Genomic DNA, 19,069 nt, shown 5'->3' on the forward strand with positions numbered 1-19,069 from the left:
AGCTAAATGTGGTTCTTCACGTTAACTCTCTCTCAATCCCTCAATCTCCCTATTACTCTCTTACAGGAAATTTAAGAGGACAATTCTGGGTCACCAAAAAATTTTCAAACATATTCGGGGCACACTATATATCATGCCTTGTATTATCACCTTTTAAATTTAGCCTATTTGTCCGAGCTAAAATAAAGAAAAAATGACAGTACCTTTTTTCTAAATATCGTCTTATATCTTTTTTTTCTAAATATCGTCTTATACTCTACGAAATTCAAAGTTGTTATTGCAAATTACCAGTCGTAATCAAAATTTTGGATCACGTGGTAAATCTTTGATGAAAATAAATAACAAAGGATCCGGAATCCTCATATATATATATATATATATACATCATGATAAAACAGGCTCCATGGTGTGAAAAAAAAGCCCAAAACAAAGACACCAAATTACCGACAGCAAAATAAATAACGCTACGGGCGCATCAGAAAAGTGATTAGCAATAGCCTTTGCAACTGTCTTTTCCGTCTTTCTTCAATTGGGGATTTTGGGGTTTCACAGAATAAAAACCCTAGAAAACTAAAAATCAGTGGAATTGAAAGAATCGCTCCAGTAGAAGAAGAACTTCTGGTGAACCCTTAACAGTATCAGGTAAGTAATCTTTAAATTCCGACTACTTCTGTACAAATGTTTGGTGTTTTAATGGTGTCTGAACTTAGGGTTTTGCTGAGATTTTTTATTAGCGGTTTTCTTTCTTTTGTAATGAAATTAGGGTACAAAACAACTGGGGGTTGCTATAAATTTAGACACTTATGATTGGGTTTTGTTTCTAATGGAATTAAATTAGGGTATACAAATTGGGGGTTTGCTATAATTTCTTAGACACTTCTGTTTGGGTTTTGATTGAATTTAGTGTATATAGCTTGCAGATTTCTCAATTTTTTGTGTATTTTTGTTTTCAGCAGCTAATAATTGAATATGAGGTCAAAAAGACTGGAACTTATAGAAGCTCAGCAGAAGCCGAAGAAGCTGTCAACAGCAAAACGGCAAGAAGCTCTGCGGAACCTGAGGTCGTCAACAACAAAACAACTCTCTGGGTCTGTGAACAACAGCAGAAGGGAAAAAGAAGTTGTGACTGATGCAGTGGATGAAGGACTCGATGCTATTGCTCCCGAGTCGTCTGCAACAAAATCACGTTCCGCATTCATGAACGGCAGAAGGGGAAAAGAAAATGGGACTGATGCAGTAGGTGAAACACTCAATGCTGTTGCTCTTGAGAAGAAGAAGTCGCTAACAGTAAAACCACGCGTTTCATTTGTCAATGAACCGAGGGAAAAAGAAATTGTGACCGGCCCACTGGATGAAGGACTCAATGCTGTTGATGACATGCTTGATGCTGGGGGCGATGTTAGAGATGAAGATACTCACACGGTTGATTCTTGGAGCGATATTAGAGATGAAGATGCTAGCATTGTTGATACTGGGAGCGATGCACGAGATGTAGCTGCTGACTCTGATCAAGATGCTGACGAGCAAATTGCGGACGATGAATGGTTACCCACCAACTCTGATCAAGATGGTGATGATGACATACTTGATGCGGATGGAAACGCTGACATGCAATTTGCAGAAGACCAACCGTTACCCACCAACTCTTATGAAGATACTGGCATACTTGATACAGATGAAAACGGTGGCATGCTAATTGTGGATGCACAATCGTTACCCACCAACTCTGAGAATGTTGCAGGTTCATCAAGGAAAAGGAAACACAAAATGATCCAAAGGCAAGTAACTGACCCCCATAGCGAGTCTAACTACGGAAACTTCACCGGTTATGGCCAAGGAAGCACTTCTGTGCCATTAGGTAAGTATTTTAACTTAATAACTAGTTGTTTATCTTGTTTGTTGGTATATAAGTACATTGTAATGTTTTGTACACTTCATTTACTAGATAGGCGTGTCCCAATTACATTCGACAAATATGGGCGGCCTTGTGATGTTGGGTCAGAAGAATTTGCAACGGATATTGGAAAGATAGTACGAGCATTTTGTCGTCCTGCGATTGAGTCTTGGAGAAAAGTTCCAGACAGCATGAAAGAGAATATATGGATAAATATTATTGTGAGTGTATTCAGTTTGTTTGATTTATCTTCAAATATTTACGACCAGTACATGATATGGAGATTTTTTTTTGCAGGCTAGGTATGTCGTACCTGAAATCTATAAGCCTAATGTTTTGTCAAGGGCTAGCAAATCCTATAAAACATGGAAATCTCAGCTGCGAGTAGAGATGGATAAACATGAGACCATTGATGAGAAAAAAATGAATATGCCATGGCGTTTGATTTCAAACAGAGAAGATTGGGTAAGTTTTGTTGATTTCTGCAATACTGACGAGGATAAGAAACGTCGCGCAGCTGGTAGAAAAGCTAGAGAAAATCTTGAATTTTTACATTCATGTGGCAGGAAAGGAATTTATCGCAAATTATACGAACTGGTAAAAAGCTTTTTATCATTTATTTATTGACTCTTTTGTTTTTCTTTACAATAACATTTTCTGTTATCTTATGTAGGAAAAAGAGAGTCCAACTGGTGAAGTTAACAGAGCTGCAATATTTGTTGACACTCATGTTTCCAAGAATATAAATGATCCTGAATCATCCTCCATCTCAGATATTAAACTGGTAATTTAATCATTTCCTTTGTCATTCTAATTGGAATATTAATTCTTAGTTTATGTAGGTATGTATCTGAATTACTCTGTCCCTGCAGAGATTAATTAAAGAGCTTGTAGAAGCTAATCCAGACGGTCAAAAAGATATTGATAACGATGCTGTCGCACAGGTTAGTGAAACAAAAAACTCTAGTATATCTTTTGTAAACATCAATCATCTCTTCTGGTGAAATACCTTTTAAGACTCTTTCTTTCTTAGGTATGTGGACTTGATGGTAAAGGTGTTGTAAGAGGCATGGGAGGAGGTGTTTCGAGAGCTAAGGTGCTTGCTTCAGCGGCAAGTGTTGAGACTCTTCGCAAAGTACAACAAGAAAACAAGAGTTTGCAGTCTGATATTGATTTACTCCGATCACAGTTGGTAGCGCACACACCAGATCATACTTCTACACCATCAGCGTCCCCCATACGAAACTGTAATTCTGTACCGTCAAATCAATCTGCGTCTCAGGTAAAAATAAAATCATGAACCAAATTGAATTTATATTCAGAACCCATTATGCTCTAGAAAGTAGAAGACACGTGTTATACTAAGTTGAAACTTAAAACACTCTACACCATTCAGCGGTTCTTTCTCATATCTCAACTGTTTCAAACTCCTGCACTGTCATAGTAGCATATAATTGATTAGCGACTTAGTATGTGGTATATTGAATAGTTAACAATCAGTCTAGAAATTAGAAGTACTCTTCATAGTTGCTGTTTCATGTACCCTGTATTGGTAACAATTGAAATCTTTCGTTTTACCAAAACTCATTATCTAGTTGCACCTCCCTTCGACATCACTAAATAAGAAATGCAGAGTAACCAATCATTTGTTTGCGCACTTATTGTGTATACTGTGTTAGTGAATGTACACTCATTGTTTGCTCGATGTGGGCACCTGAAGCGTCCAACTTCACGTTTAGAAGTAATCTTCATAGTTAATTTGTAATATCAAGATTGCTGTGTGAAATTGTTTGCTGAGTTATTGGTAAATTTCACATAGCTGTGATGGGAACACTGGGTAACTCTTGTTTAACAGACACGAAAAACTCGTTATCTGATTGCACCTCTTTAGAAACCACAGAATAAGAAGTCTGAATTAACCCAATTATTTGTTTCACTTTCACTCATCTCTGCATATATAAGCATGTTAGCATTACTTTTATGTATTTTCTGTTACTGAGTGTATACCCTTGGTTTAATGGATGTAGGCACCTGAGGCGTCCAACTTGCCTGCTCGTTCTAGTGTAGCACCTCCTTCGCCCAACTTGCCTGCTCGTTCACCTCTGGCACTTCCGGTGCCCAACTTGCCTGCTCGTTCACGTTTGGCACCTGATGTGCCAAACTTGCCTGCTTGTTCACATGTGGCACCTCGTTCGCCCAACTTGCCTGCTCGTTCACGTGTGGCACCTCCTTCGCCCAACTTGCCTGCTCTTTTACGTTTGGCACTTCCTTCGTCCAACTTGCCTGCTCGTTCATCTTCGGCACCTCCTGCGTCCAACTTAGCTGCTAGTTCATGTTTCATCAAAAACTTCAAAGGAAGAACCATTGCTTTAGGTAGTATCAACACTGCTGATCCACCAATGGAAAATGTCCATAGTTTGATTATCGAAGAAATATTTGACAGAAACGCAGAATTATTTGATCAAGATGGGAAGCTTGGAGATATTATGATCGGTGGTGTGATTAATTGGCCAAAAGCATGTGTTGTATCCAACTTGCCTTCTAGCTCATGTTTCATAAGAAACTTCAAAAGAAGAATCATCGCTTTTGGTAATTTCGACACTGCTGATCCACTGACCGAAGATGTCTACAGTGTAATCGTCAAAGAAATATATGACAGAGATGCAGAATTATTTGATGAAGATGGGAAGCTTGGAGACATTATGATTGGTGACGTGATTAATTGGCCAAAAGCATGTGTTAAGCCTTGTCGATAATAAACCATGTCATTATTGTTTTTCATTTTCAGTAATTAACTAGAACGTGTAATCTTTGCAAATAACGATTTTTGGGTTCTAGTTTTCGACCTGGTTGTTGTCTGGACAAGAAAATGCTTATAAGGTAGAATTTTTAGCAACTGCAGCCTGGAGGAAACCAAGTGTGTATGCAGGAAAAGCAATAGCTTTAGCTGTCGAAGAGGAACATTTGTTGTCAAGTCTGATGCAGAATCTTTTTGACGGGCAAGACGCAGAAGTAAAAAACGACTGTCATGTACTGGTTACTGTTTCCAACACCACATACAAAATGAGACGACTCATTAAGCAGAATCTAGCCTGAAGGTGTCAAACAGGGCCTGGCCAAGACTTTTGTGAGCCTGGACTGGCCGACAGGACTGATCATGGTAGGCCCTTTTTTAGCTTGGCCTTATTCCTGCGGCCGATATAGATTAGCCGCAGGGGCGGAGCTAGGTTTTGAGAAATGGGGTGGACAAACTTCAAATGCACGCATATTTAAGGGTTGCCAATGGCAATGAGCAAAAATTAGTAACCCGTTATAGGGGCGGCATGGTTTATTAGAAGGGTGGCATTCTAATAGGACAAAAAGGATCATTACATGATCATTCAAGGTGTCCCTTATAAAAAAAATATTAGAAATGACAAATTAACCCTCATAATTGATAACCTAGTTTAGTGATGATAATCAAATTTAGTGTTAATGATTAATTTCACTTATATTAACTCAAAATCAAAACCAAAATCAGATTTTTAGATTTAAAAAAAAAAAGTTTAGAAGAGAAGGTCAATCTCAATCAATTGAAGAAATTAACCAACAAAATGAAGAACCAGGACATGAAAATGACCGGGTATACTTCTAAATTAGTCCCAACTAGCTTTTTGTTGCTCAAAATTATCTAAAGTACGTAAAAAATCAATTTTTTTACATTTTCAGAGCTAATTACGGTTGAAATTGTGCTCATAACCAACCGTAAATCGAAGTTACGGTTTGTAAAAGATGAACTACCAACCGTAACTGTTTAAATTTGAAGAAAACTCAATCGTAAAACCAGTTACGGTTGGTAACTAAATGTTCGATACGAACCGTAACTCAGTTACGATTGGTAACCAAATGCTCGATACCAACCGTAACTGAGTTACGCTTCGTAACCTAAAATGGTTACCAACCGCAACTGAAGAAAATTCTCAGATATAAGAACATACGGTTGGTAATTGAACTATTACCAACCGTTTGAACATCAAAATATCCAGTTACGGTTCGTAATTGAGTTAAAATCAACCGTAACTCACATAAACGCAAAAATTTCAATTTCAATTTTCATCTAAAACCCTAATTTTCGATAGAAATTAACTTAAATCGAACAAAATAAACCAAATCGTAACTGGGTTTTCAAAACATACCTCATATAAGTCATTACTACACTTGATTAATTTTCGAATCGTCGATTAATCGAAGACGATGAAATTTTGAGTTTTAATGGAGGTTACGGTTGATGGGAGGAGGAGAAGAGAAGAAGAAAGAAAACAAATTTTCAATTTAGCTTTGATTTAGGTTAAAAAATGGGGAGGGTAATCTAGTTAATTTACACCCCCTATAGGACATCTCCTAACCAACTAGAGGGACATTACTATCATACTGCCGTCCCTCTAATAAACCATGCCGCCCCTATAACAAGTTACAAAAATTAAGGGGTCGCCGATGAGCTAAAATGGTTCAGAGTTGTGTGTAATAAATCAGATTGGGCTTGGGAGCCAGCTGGGCTAGGTGAACAATTATAGAATGATTTTTTAGGGACCATGGTTTTTTCGGGGGTACCATAGTCTTATTAGGCCAACCTCCCTATACTTATAAGGGATGTCCTAAAGTTAGGTAAATACACATTTACCCTTTACTTTAATTTAAATTAAAACTAACCTAATAACTATATAATTCTAATCATATACATCTAATCCAAATGAATCTATTGTCAAAATCAAAATCAAAAACAAAAATAGGAGGGGAATCGAAAATTTTTAGTTTTGAAAAAAAATAAATTATTCTCTTCTTCTTCTCTTTTTCCTTGACGTTCCTCGTTCGATTGAAAACTATTCTTTTCTCATGTTCTTCTCTTCTTCCTCATTACTTTTAATTGAATAGATATCATCAAAATAGGGTTCATATGGAAATTAGAGTGCTTTGTTCGGTTAGGACGCGTTTCACAAAAATCCTAGTTTCTTAACCGAACTTCCTGAAAGGAAAAACACGAAGAACAGTGCGGTTCAATAGGATTTAAAATTAGGTTACCGAACTGCGAGTTCGGTTGATTCGCAAAAATTTCTAAAACTATCTAATAACCGAAGTCTACCCATATTACAAAAAGAAAAAAAAATCCAATGTAACCGAACTGTGTTATTTTTCCCACTATGTTGAGTTCTCATTCAACCGAACTTTTCCCACTCTGTTCGGTTGGTTCCCAAAAAATTCTAAAACTAGTTAGTAACCGAACTCTACCCATAATACAAAAAAAAAAAACCAATGTAACCGAACTGTGTTATTTTTCCCACTATGTTGAGTTATTATGATTTAACCGAACTTGTCCCACTATGTTCGGTTTGTTTGCAAATTTTTTTGACAAACTGCACTCTTCACTAATTGCATACATGTAGAGTTCGGTTAAATATGTTGTTACGTTAAAGTTTGCGAACCAACCGAACATGACTCTGTAAATCCTATAAATAAAATTCGGTAACATGTCTGTTAACTGAACGACTAAAAACCTCCATTAAAGAGCGAGTTCGGTAACCTGCGCGTTTGGAAAAAGTAACCGAACTACACTTTCAGATGGGTTCGGTAACCTGTTCTTCACATAAGGTAACCGAACAAGCCCAAATCTACTCTAAAAATTTACATTTTTTTGAAAATTTGGAGCAATTCAACCAATATTATCTAAGTTTGAAGCATACCCAGATACCCAAATACTCTTCCTCCGATTGTGGTTGGTAAAATCCATCGTCTTTCATGTTTTCCTTCTTCATCTTCTTTAACTTTACTCTCTCAATAATTCTACTTCTTTTAAAAAAAAAAACATATGATTTTTTAATGTCACTAATTATCTTTAACTTAATCATTACACTAACTAATCATTACCCAAAATTAATTAGGGGGATAATTTAGGTATTAATATAAATATCTAGAGAAGGGGTGACCTAGATTTACTTCTAATCTCTTACCTAAAATAAAATAATGGTCCCCACAAAAAAACCATGGTCCCCAAAAAATCGTTCCAATTATATACCACGTTGTTCCGTCCCAATCCATGGGGCAATATCTAGGCATACTTATTTTTTTTAGTATTGTTGTGCACTCGAGTGCATAATGTGGATGCACTAAGAAGTCGCCTGATTTATCTATCTACTTTTTCAACTATTTTGCGTTTTTTAATATTTTTGCTAGCAATCCAAATTCTCATTCATTGATAAAAAAAAAAAGTTGATTATCGATTACAAGTAGGATGAGAACAATTCTCTAAGAAAAAATTATAATAATAGGTATCGACGAGTAATTAGATAAGAGAAAGAACAGAGAACCACAAAAGTACCATTTTTGTAGAATCGAAAGTGCGCAACTGTTTTTTGAAAAAGTATCCAACCATTTTGATAGAAATTCTTCTTCTTGAAGATGTGCTCCAATCAAAGAGAGTGATTTTTCTGAAATTAAAAAACTACGCCTTAAAGGAATCCCTTGTTCAAGATTTTCTCGAAGAACAAAGTTTTCTAAAACACACCGAAATCGAACCAAGAACTCTGAATGAACACCATGAAAGTGCATGAAGGAGCGTAGAAACACATATCATATGACTAAGGAATACTATCTCAAAAAAAATTTAAAAAAAATGATACTATCCCTTTTTCATTTTTACCTATAAAATATTAGAAGAAATTACACAGTAACAATAATAAATTTAAAATGATAAGAAGATGATTTTAAAATAAGTAACAGAAAAAGAAACAGAAAAAGGTAGAATAGTTAATCAATAAAGAATAAATGAGAATATAATTAAATATAGATAAATAAAACAAAATGTCAATATTTATTGATGGTGTAAGTGGAGGGTGTCCAGAAAATATATTTCAGATCCGGAAGATCTACAGAGTTTCAGATTCATGTGAGTCAGGTGATATCATAGTACCACCTCTAACTGCATATAGTTGCTATACCGTATAATGGGGTCTCTGTGAAACACTTGACATTTAAATGCAACCTTTGACTATTTCTGCTAACTGCGGTATCCTAAGATTGGATTTACTCCAATATATGAACATGAAACCAGAAGTAGAAGCTAAAAAGCGATAATAAGCTAAAAGGCTCATCTCTCTAAGCTAAAATTGTCTGCACACTCCAATTACCTCTGATTTAATCGTGCCAAATGAACTCTCGGTTGTATGGCATCAATTTTGTAAATGTCCAGCGAACTAACACCTCGTTTGTTTTTTCCTGACTAATTTGACTCGTCTGGATCTGACTGATATCACCTGATTCATCTGGATCTGACTCAACATGTTTGTTTTTTTGAGTCAGATTTGACTCACCTGACTCAAAAATATGTGAATCAATGTCTTGGTACCATGAGTTATGGGCATTTTATTTTCTATTAAGAGTTAGGTCTGAGTCGGATCTAATTAATTCACAATAAAAAAACAAATATTCTGATATCTGACTCGAACATAGTCAAATTCAGACAACGAATCAGCGGAAAACAAACACACGTGATGTTCGAGTCAGACTCGTGATTTAAATTATTCTCAGCATCCGATTCGAGACGAGTTAAATCTTTGTTTATTCTGTTTTTATGATGTCTAACTTGAAATTTGATTCGGCTGACGCATCTGACTCGGATCTATTTAATTCCGATTATCTTTTACCTGACCTGTTGCATGTTGGGCACATATTTCCCTCCAACCAAAACAATTTGTTTTGTATTATTTCATAATTTTGAGTCAAACTCAAAGAGTCAGAGATAAAGTCAATGAGTCGACTGACCTCGTTTACTCCGTCGCAATAAAAGTAGTCCAAAGAAGAAAAAAATCAGAAAAATGGTTTTCCTTTCCCTCTTTCGCTTCAAATCGGGGATTTGGGGTTTCTCAAAATATAAACCCTAGAAAACTGAAAACCAGAATTGAAAGAATCACTCAGTGTAGTGGAAGAACTTCTGCTAAACCCTTAACAGTATCAGGTAAGTAGTTTTTAAACCCCTACTACTTCTGTACAAATTTGGTCTTCTAATGGTGTCTGAACTCAGAAATTGGGGGTTTGCTGTCAAAATTCATTTGGGGTTTTTTCTGTTTTAATGAAATTAGTGTATACAAATCGGGGGTTTGCTATAAATTTATACACTTGTATTTGGGTTTTTGATTTTATGTCGAATGTATATTTCAAATGTTGTATAATTTTTGTTTACAGCTGCTTAACATTGAATTTGAGGTTGAGAAGAAGACTAGAAGCTCTCAAGAACCATATGCCGTCGACAACAAAACTGCGCCCTGCGTCTGTCAACAATGGCAGAAGGACAAATGAATTTGTGACCGATGAATCATTCGTCAACAGCGGAAGTGCCAAAGAAGTTGTGACTGATGCAGTGGATGAGAGACTCGATGGCCAGAGGGCAAAAGAAATTGTGACTGATGCGGTGGATGAAAAACTCAACGCTGTTGCTCTGTCTAAGCAGAGGTCCGTAACTACAAAACCATGTTCTGCATTTAGGGAAAACGAAATTGTGACTGATCCAGTGGATGAAAGACTCGGCTCTGTTGCTGACATGCTTGATGCTGGGCGCTGTAATAGAGATGAAGATGCTGGCATACTTGATGCGGATGGAGACAGCGACGTGCTAATTGTGGAAGACCAAACATTACCCACCGACTCTAATGAAGGTGCTGGCACACTTGATGTGGATGGAAACAGTGACTATAAAAATGTGGAAGAGCAATCGTTACCCATCAACTCCGACAAAGTTGCAGCTTCATCGAGGAAAAGGCAACACAATGAAGTCCAAAGAAAAGTAACTGACCCTCACAGTGGGTCTAACAATACAAACTTCAATAGCCAAGGCAGCACTTCTAAGCCATCAAGTAAGTACTTACAATGTTGTAGCTTAATAACTTGTTTTGTATTTTGTGAATTAGAATGCAACTGTATTATAATGTTTTGTACACATCATTTATTAGGTACCCGTATCCCAATTATATTCGACAAATATGGACGGCCTTGTGATTTTGAGTCAGAAGAGTTTGCAATGGATATTGGAAGGATGGTACGTGCACATTGTCGTCCTGCGTTTAAGTCTTGGAAAAAGGTTCCATTCAGCGTGAAAGACGATATATGGAAAGATGTTGTTGTAAGTGAATTCAATTTGTTTGAGTTATCTTAAAATATTTATGATCAGTAGATTCAGTACATGATATGGACTATGGAGATTTTCTTTGCAGGCTAGGTATATCTTATCTGGAATTCATAAGCCTAATGTTTTTTCAAAAGCTAACAAAGCTTGGAGAACATGGAGCATCAGCTGCGAGTAGAGTTGGATAAATATGAGTCGCTTACTGCGAGAAAAATAAATATCCCGTACCATTTAATTACAAACAGAGAAGATTGGGAGAATTTTGTTGATTTCTCCAGTACTAACAAGGATTTGAATCGTCGCAAAACTGGTAAAAAAGAAGCTAGAGAATCTCTTGAATTTTTACACTCTTGTGGCAGGAAGGGAATATATCGCAAAATATACGAATTGGTATGAACTTATATCATTTATTTACAGATTTTAAAGCTGCGATGTTTGTTTACACCCATGGTTCCAAGACTGAAAATGATCCTGCATCCTTCATCTCAGATATTAAAACGGTAAGCTTAGTCGTTTCCTTTGTCATACCATTGGAATATTAAAGAGCTTGTAGAAGCTAATTCAGACGGTCAAAAAGATGTCGACAACGATGCTGTTGCATTGGTCAGTGAAACGAAAAACTTAAGTGTATCTTTTGTGAACTTCAATTTTCTCTACTGGTGAAATACCTTTAACGACCCTGTCATTCATAGGCATGTGGACGTGATGCGAGAGGTGTTGTCAGAGGCATGGGAAGATTACACACAAAAAATCGTACGTCTAGACGACCCAAAAAATCTGCGTCAAACATGCAAAATCGTACTTCTACGCCATCAAATCAATCTGCGTCTCAGGTAAAAAAATTATATGATTCTAACAAACTGAATTTATATTCAGAATTCGGTTCTGCAATAGAAAGTAGAAGGACCATCGTTATCCTAAGTTGAAATGTAAATCACTCTACATCATCTAATATCTCAACTGTTTCAAAGAATAGTTAATAATCAGTCTGGAATTTAGAAGCAATCGTCATAGTTAATTTGTAATTTCAAGATTGCTGTTGTGACATTGTTTGGTCAGAGTTATTGGTTAACTTCGTATACTTGTAATGGGAAAAGTTGGAAACTCTTGTTTAAAAGACACCAAAACTCGTTATCTAGTTAAACCTCCGTCGAAACCACGAAATAAGAAATGCAAAGTAACCCATGGTTTGTTTCACTTTCACTCAACTCTCTGCATTTTTGCATGTTAGCGTATGCTCTTCCGATTTGTGTTATTGAATTTACACTCTTGGTTTGATGGATGTAGGCACCTGGCGCGTCCAACTTACCTGCTCGTCCATGTTTGGCACCCGATGGGTCCAACTCGCCTGCTAGTTCACGTTCGGCATCTTCTCCGACCAGCTATAAATTATGCTGTCTCATGCATTAAGTGCGTTAGTTTTTCTTTAGGAAAAAACCAAATGGTAACACGGTGAGAAATTCATTTTGCGTAAGAATTAGATTCCTGACTTAGACTTTAATCAATGCCAACATAGATGTTAGCTTAATCACAAAATTATACTAGTACAACTGTTGCCACTGTGGGAGGGCCGACCGAAGAAGAATCCAAAGATGGGGTTTTTCGACTATTTTCGCCATGTTTACGAAAAAGTGATACTTTCACTCCGTTTCGAAAAAATTGATACTTTCACCCTGTTTCAGAAAAAATGATATTTTCGTTATATTTCGAGAAAAGTGATACTTTCGCACCGTTTCAAAAAAAGTGATACTTTTTCCAGAACCGAGCCAGAATATCACTTTTTCTGAAACGAGGTGAAAGTATCACTTTTCTAGAAACGTAACGAAAGTATTACTTTTCCCCAAACAGAGCGAAATATTACTTTTCCCGAAACGGAGTGAAAGTATCACTTTTATTAGTATGGTTGCATGATGTGTTATGTGTTTTTTGTGGTGGTTTGCATAATAGCTATGCATTCAATTTTCAAGAATTGTGCCTAAAATAAAAGTATCGTTTTTCTTGAAGCGAAGGGATTACATCGTTTTATTAGTTGCAAAGAAAATTTAGTTGATGCATAAACCAAAATATGGCTACATAAATTATTATGTATCCTTTGTGGTGATTTGCATAATGGATATATATTTAATTTTCTAAAATTGTGCCTAAAATGATAAATACCTCCAAGTTTTCTATAAAAACTCTAAATTTGATAATGTTGTTTATACTCATTGCGTACCTTTTTTTATTACCTTTCCAACGAGATAAAATTTGTAAAATTCCAAGGCACAGATTTTTAGATATGTTATACTATTAAAAGTTTTGTTGCCAATTATACTCTTAAAGAATAAGATACATAAAAAATTATAGTAATTTGATTAAAAGGAAGGGATATTTTTGTATTATCAAGTGCACACTGTCAAAATATTTTTATGAAATTACAAATTTACGTGAGGTTTCAATTTACAAAAAAATTGCACCAAAAAGGACTCCCATCATCCTCCGGGCGGTCGGCCCCATAACCATATTATATGCATAGTCCTAGTTGTAGCTTAAGAAAAGCAAAATGGTAGAATTAGGCACCTGTGGTGCTTTGTCCAGCAACCAGGGGAGTTCTTGGGACATCCTCCCTGGAACCTGATTGCGGATGGTTACAAAATTATTCTGAGACTAGTGTACCTGTAGGCGTTATAGGCCAATTAGGGCCCATTTGTTGGGGCCCCAAAATTCTACTTCTTTTTTTTTGTCTTCCGTACTATTTTTTGTTTTCCGTAAGTAGTTTGTGTTAAAACTTTAGTAACTGTTACTAAATCATTTTATCAAGTTTTGGAGAATTTCATGCCAAATCAAAAAGTTAGAACCCAAAATATAACCGAAAATACTCGAAAATAAAAATAAAAATAAAAAAGGGTTGGAATCCAGCTTGTTGCTTGGTTTCCGACGAGTTTCTTGTCTGACAAGAATTCTCTTGACTAATTGTATTTCTTAAAATAAATATAAAAGTAATTTAGAAAATAAAATAAAAATGGCAGCCGGAAATACAAGTTATTCCTTTCAGTAGATAAATTAATTTGGTGTGGTCAGCCCTTTTCATGGAACCTGCTATCGAGCTATCCATAGACCATTGAACCAAGTCATACTGTGGATCTTTTCTGATCTTTAGGTGTTTCACTCTTAAACTATACTAGATTTGTGCTCGTGTTATGCATCGAGCATAATTTTTCTTTTTAATGTGGTGTGCGTGGGGCTTCGCATCGCCCTGTGACAAATGCATTTTTGATTTGGCATGTGTGGGGCGTCACCTCGTCCCGTGGCGATGTATTTTTAATTTGGTGTGCGCGAGCTTCGATCTACTGGTTGTTAGCGATTATTTCTGTTAATAATTGATTTGTTGTATTAAAATCTTATAAATACCCCATTAAAACTCATACAAATAAATTTTTTTATTAACAATGGTCTCATTTATCATAACAAATACTCCCTTATTTGTCCTAATTTCTACTTTGGTCTGTCTTTTTTTATCTGTCCGCTCTATTTATAGACATACTTTTCCCTTAAACCATCAAATATACCCTTTATTTTTTATAATTACAAAATCATTTTTAATATAAACTTAATTCAAAATCTTAAATATTGTTACCATATATAAGGAAAAAGTCTACTCAATATCTTTGTATTAATTGTCATTCCTTTTTTAAATAAAAACATTTATGGATATTTATAAAATTCCTAATAAAACTTCTAGTTATTCTTACATCCCGTTCTAATTATGGACTCCATAATAAAAGCAGTATAAGTTTGTTTTTATTTTTTTAAAATATTTCTTAAAATAATAACACTACTAAAATTTATATAGTATTACTTATTATAATGATAAAAAAATATAAGGGTAAATTACATATTTTTGGTTGGTAACCTAGCAACAAGATGGGCTCCAAAATACTATCAAATTTATAATTTTTAATGTTATTAATTTTAGTTTTGGTAACAACATAACATTAAATAGGACTAGTCAAGGGTTAGTCACGACATTTTATAGAATTTTCATAATATCTTGACAAAGTCAATTAGGACTGTTAATTTAAGACGGGGGAAGTATATTATTTTATCTAAAATTTACCATTTTTGCTAGTTCATCCATAGTGGAGAAACGGATTTGTCATACCATGTCGCATGGCAAAACAACTTCTATGCCTCCCCATAGGAACCGGCCTAGGGAGTAAATATTATGACTACTTATGGAAAGAAAAAGTGAAGGATGAGAGAGTCAGACTCCACGGAGAGGATTAGTGGCCAGTGGCGGTCAAAGCCAAAGGCTTGTATTAGAGCCTTTATATACATTATTGGTCCGACCGACCGGAGGATCCGAAGGGTGGGAGTCCTTTTATTGCCATTTTTTGTAAATTGAAACCTAACACAAATGTGCAATTTGATAAAAAAGATTGAATTGTGGTGAGGTTTTTTTTTTGTGAAGTCTTTTCACATAATTCCTTATGTATCCTAGTTTTCCTTATGTATCATATTTTTTTAGGGGTACAATTGGAAAGAAAACTTAAATATAACATATCTAAAAATCCGTGCCATGGAAGTTACAAATTTTATCTCGTTGGAAAGGTTGTAAAAAAAATCTATGCAATGAGTACAAACAACAATATCAAATTTAGAGATTTTATGAAAAATTCAGAGGTGTTTATCATTTTAGGCACAATTTTAAAAAATTAAATGTATATATCTATTATGCAAACCACCACAAAGGATACATAATACCTTATGTAGCCATATTTTGGTTTATGCATCAACTAATTTTCCATTGCAACTAATAAAACGTATGTACATGCTTCAAAATAAAAAAACGTATGTACTCCCATTGTTTCAAGAAAAGTGATACTTTCACTTTAGGCACAAGTTTCAAAAATTGAATGCATAGTCATTATGCAAACCACCACAAAGGATGCATAACACATCATGCAACTATATTTTGGTTTATGGATCGACTAATTTTCCGTTTTTGGAAAAGTGATACTTTCACATTTCGTTTCAGGAAAAGTGGTACTTTCGCTCCGTTTAAGAAAAAGTGGTACTTTCGCTACATTTCTGAAACGGAGCGAAAGTATCACTTTTTCTGAAACAGGGCGAAAATATCACTTTTTCTGAAACAGGGCGAAAGTATCACTTTTCTGAAACAAGACAAAAATATCACTTTTTCTGAAACGGGACGAAAGTAGTCACAAACAAACTCATCTTCAGATCCCTTTTCAGTCGGCCCTCCCACTGTAGCAAAGGTTATACTAGTTACATTTCCCTTTTCATGTAGATTTAATTTCCTAACATAGTCACGTTTTTTAATTCCAAATTATTATCATGTCATGAAATTTCAAAGGCTTGAATTCCAAACTAAATTTGGTTTCCTTCTTCTTCTTTCTTTTCTTTTCCTATTGTTTTAAACAAATAATACATTGCCAAGTGTCTTCATCAGGACACTCGTTTCACAAAACTCAAAAAAAAATACTTTCGGCAATAAAAAGTGATGGTTTCATTACCGTTCAACGTGAAAACTTTATTTGTCTAGTCCTTTAATTCTTTAGATTCATATATTCCTGCAAATTCCTCAAAACTTAGTATTGTGACTTTCTAGACGATTATTTCCATGAGTTGTTTCGGGGATTTGGTCCGTCGAATCACTAGATTTGATAATGTGTGATTCAATTAGAAGAAGTTTATTCTGTAAATTATTTAGGATTCGGTGTACCTTAGAATTTAGTTTATTCCTTCACATAGTTTATTCCTTCACAGCTAGGTAGTAAAATCCTATACTTTGCGTGTCTATTGCCTATTGGAGCTTTGTTTTATCCCTCTTTCCAAAATCTGTCAAGACCCAAATTTATCACTCACGGGTGTCTGATTTTCAAAATTCAAACTTTTTAAATATCATAAATCATTTATCAAAATCCATTAAAGTTCATCTCATGCGTTTTCCAAATATCATCGTATTCTGTTTCCTCTCTTTTCATATCCATCATGTCTAAGAAAGAAAGTTTATATACACATATTAGTGTTTTAACATTATCTCAAAGGTTTGCTAATCACATGTATTCTTTCGACTCCTTTGGAGTTCGTTAGGGATTTCGGAATAAAATAGCACAACATTTTAGCTAGAATTTTTTCACAGAATTTGTTCAAGTCATGGGAAATCAGAAGGGTTTTATCGATCTCTTGATTCTCTCCTAATGGCTCAGGATCTGCATTTAGAATTTAAATTTCATATACTGTATTTTCTTCATTTATCATAAATTCTAATTCTACTCCATTTGAAGCGCAAATTGATTAATATATATCGAATCTCAAATAGCAACACAAAGATTCAAAATCATATCTCCCTCTTTCGTTCTTCCTATCTCTATCTCCGAAGCAACAAGAAGAATTACAAGTTTCCCCATTATCTCTAAACCCTAATTTCTGCATATGATAAATTTTAACTCTTCTACATTTACTTTTGTTCGGATCTTAGGAATTAGTCCAATTCTAAAGACTTATCTAGTTATAGTCAAAGGAATTAGTCCAAATTACATATCTATAATCAAATTTGATAATCTGTTTTAGGATTTATCTAGTTATAGTCCAAATTAGAACTATAACATCCAGGAAGTCATTGTCTTAGCAATTACTCTAATTCTTCATTCTGCCTTTGGTTTTATCATAAAACGAAAGTATGAAAATAATTGCATGGAGTGTGCAAGGATGTAGAAATCCTTTCACTCAAAACCATCTAAAGCATATCATAGATACAGAAAAACCTGAAATTCTCTATCTCTCTGAGACTAAATCTTAGAAACCTGTGGTAAAATACTTGTTATCATTTTACCCAAACATTCATATTGTTGACCCAATAGGAAAAGCAGGAGGGTTAGTTATATAAGTTTTATTTTATAAATATAATGGTCGGATCTTCGAACAAACATGATAATCACAATACACATAGTTGTGTTAAAATAGAATACCTGATGAAGCCATTGATTAAATCCAAGAAATCCTCCAAGGATGCAAGCACACCCGTAGAACAGAATAATATCTTGGTTTCTCCTTCTTGACCTTTTGTGTAATGAATAATAAAATTCTCGAACCAATACTAATGGCTATTGAGTTCCTTTTATAGGTAGAAGGAGGACCAAGGTTCCTAGGGTTAGAGTTAGCAATCAATCTCGACCGTCCATCAAGGAAGAGTTAATAGGAATTAATCCCCTAGAATGGTAACCGAAATATTTAGCAATCTTCTTAATTAACCAAAGTTATTACATGGGCCCACAGGATATTTCTAACTATAGAAATATTCTTACATTCTCCCACTGGTCCATGTGATAATTTATTTAATGGATAATTACAGAAAAACATAAGCGTGCATAATTGCTAAACAAATTTAATGGTTAAACGTAATACCTTAACCAAGAAAATTACTTATGCGAGTCATGGCGGTGGCACATTGTCCTGTTATCAACATGTTCCCTTCCATGTACTACAACACAAGCAGCTTACTTAATCAGGTCTTAAATAGGGATATCATAATGGTCCACTAATGTCTTCGAAAGAAAACAATTTCTGTAACATTCATCCAATAACATTAAATTATACTAAAGTGGATACAGAAATAAGTTCAGAATAATAACAATAATAAGATCTCAATAAGTGTTCAAACATAAGAAAAAGTTTAAGTGAAACTAATTGTTTGTTACTCCCTCAAGACCCATGTTTCCAACATGTTCCAGAAAGGTTTAGGGAGGTAACGCCTTCGTAAATGCATCTGCAATCATAAGTTTTGTGCCTATGTGCTCAATGAAAAACTTTTTCATCTGAACAGCTTGCTTCACGCATAGGTACTTTAGATCCATGTGTCTTGAACCCTTAGTATATCTAGCGTGCTTTGAAAAGAATACTGCTGCGGCATTATCACAATAAAGTTTCATTGGTGCGGAGGCAAAATTTAGGTCTCCAAACATTGAGATGAAATTCCGCAGCCATGAACAGTGATTTGTAGCCTCATAACATACTACAAA

At 35.1% G+C, this 19,069-nt stretch overlaps 2 protein-coding genes across 5 annotated transcripts; both read left to right on the forward strand.

Annotated features, from left to right (window-relative positions):
- The first annotated feature begins 434 nt into the window (after positions 1-434).
- Positions 435-4,807, forward strand: LOC113357805. Of its 2 annotated transcripts, none has more exons than XM_026601266.1 (8): positions 435-642; positions 957-1,858; positions 1,946-2,115; positions 2,192-2,491; positions 2,568-2,678; positions 2,767-2,838; positions 2,928-3,176; positions 3,922-4,807. In XM_026601266.1, the coding sequence occupies exons 2-8, from the start codon at positions 970-972 to the stop codon at positions 4,648-4,650; spliced, it is 2,520 nt and encodes an 839-aa protein (XP_026457051.1). In that variant the 5' UTR covers positions 435-642; positions 957-969; the 3' UTR covers positions 4,651-4,807. The 2 variants fall into 2 exon arrangements, with proteins under 2 accessions (XP_026457051.1, XP_026457050.1); XM_026601265.1 differs by having other exon boundaries at positions 436-642; positions 954-1,858.
- A 4,942-nt stretch (positions 4,808-9,749) lies between these two features.
- Positions 9,750-13,076, forward strand: LOC113361772. Of its 3 annotated transcripts, none has more exons than XM_026604909.1 (7): positions 9,750-9,881; positions 10,109-10,776; positions 10,873-11,042; positions 11,134-11,435; positions 11,535-11,648; positions 11,738-11,878; positions 12,333-13,076. In XM_026604909.1, exons 2-4 carry the CDS (start codon positions 10,164-10,166, stop codon positions 11,221-11,223), a joined length of 873 nt encoding a protein of 290 aa, XP_026460694.1. In that variant the 5' UTR covers positions 9,750-9,881; positions 10,109-10,163; the 3' UTR covers positions 11,224-11,435; positions 11,535-11,648; positions 11,738-11,878; positions 12,333-13,076. The 3 variants fall into 3 exon arrangements, with proteins under 3 accessions (XP_026460694.1, XP_026460693.1, XP_026460695.1); XM_026604908.1 differs by having other exon boundaries at positions 11,134-11,355; positions 11,463-11,648; XM_026604910.1 differs by having other exon boundaries at positions 11,134-11,355; positions 11,463-11,545.
- The last annotated feature ends 5,993 nt before the right edge of the window (positions 13,077-19,069 follow it).

Source organism: Papaver somniferum, chromosome 3, assembly GCF_003573695.1.
Source record: "Papaver somniferum cultivar HN1 chromosome 3, ASM357369v1, whole genome shotgun sequence".
Lineage (NCBI taxonomy): Eukaryota > Viridiplantae > Streptophyta > Magnoliopsida > Ranunculales > Papaveraceae > Papaver > Papaver somniferum.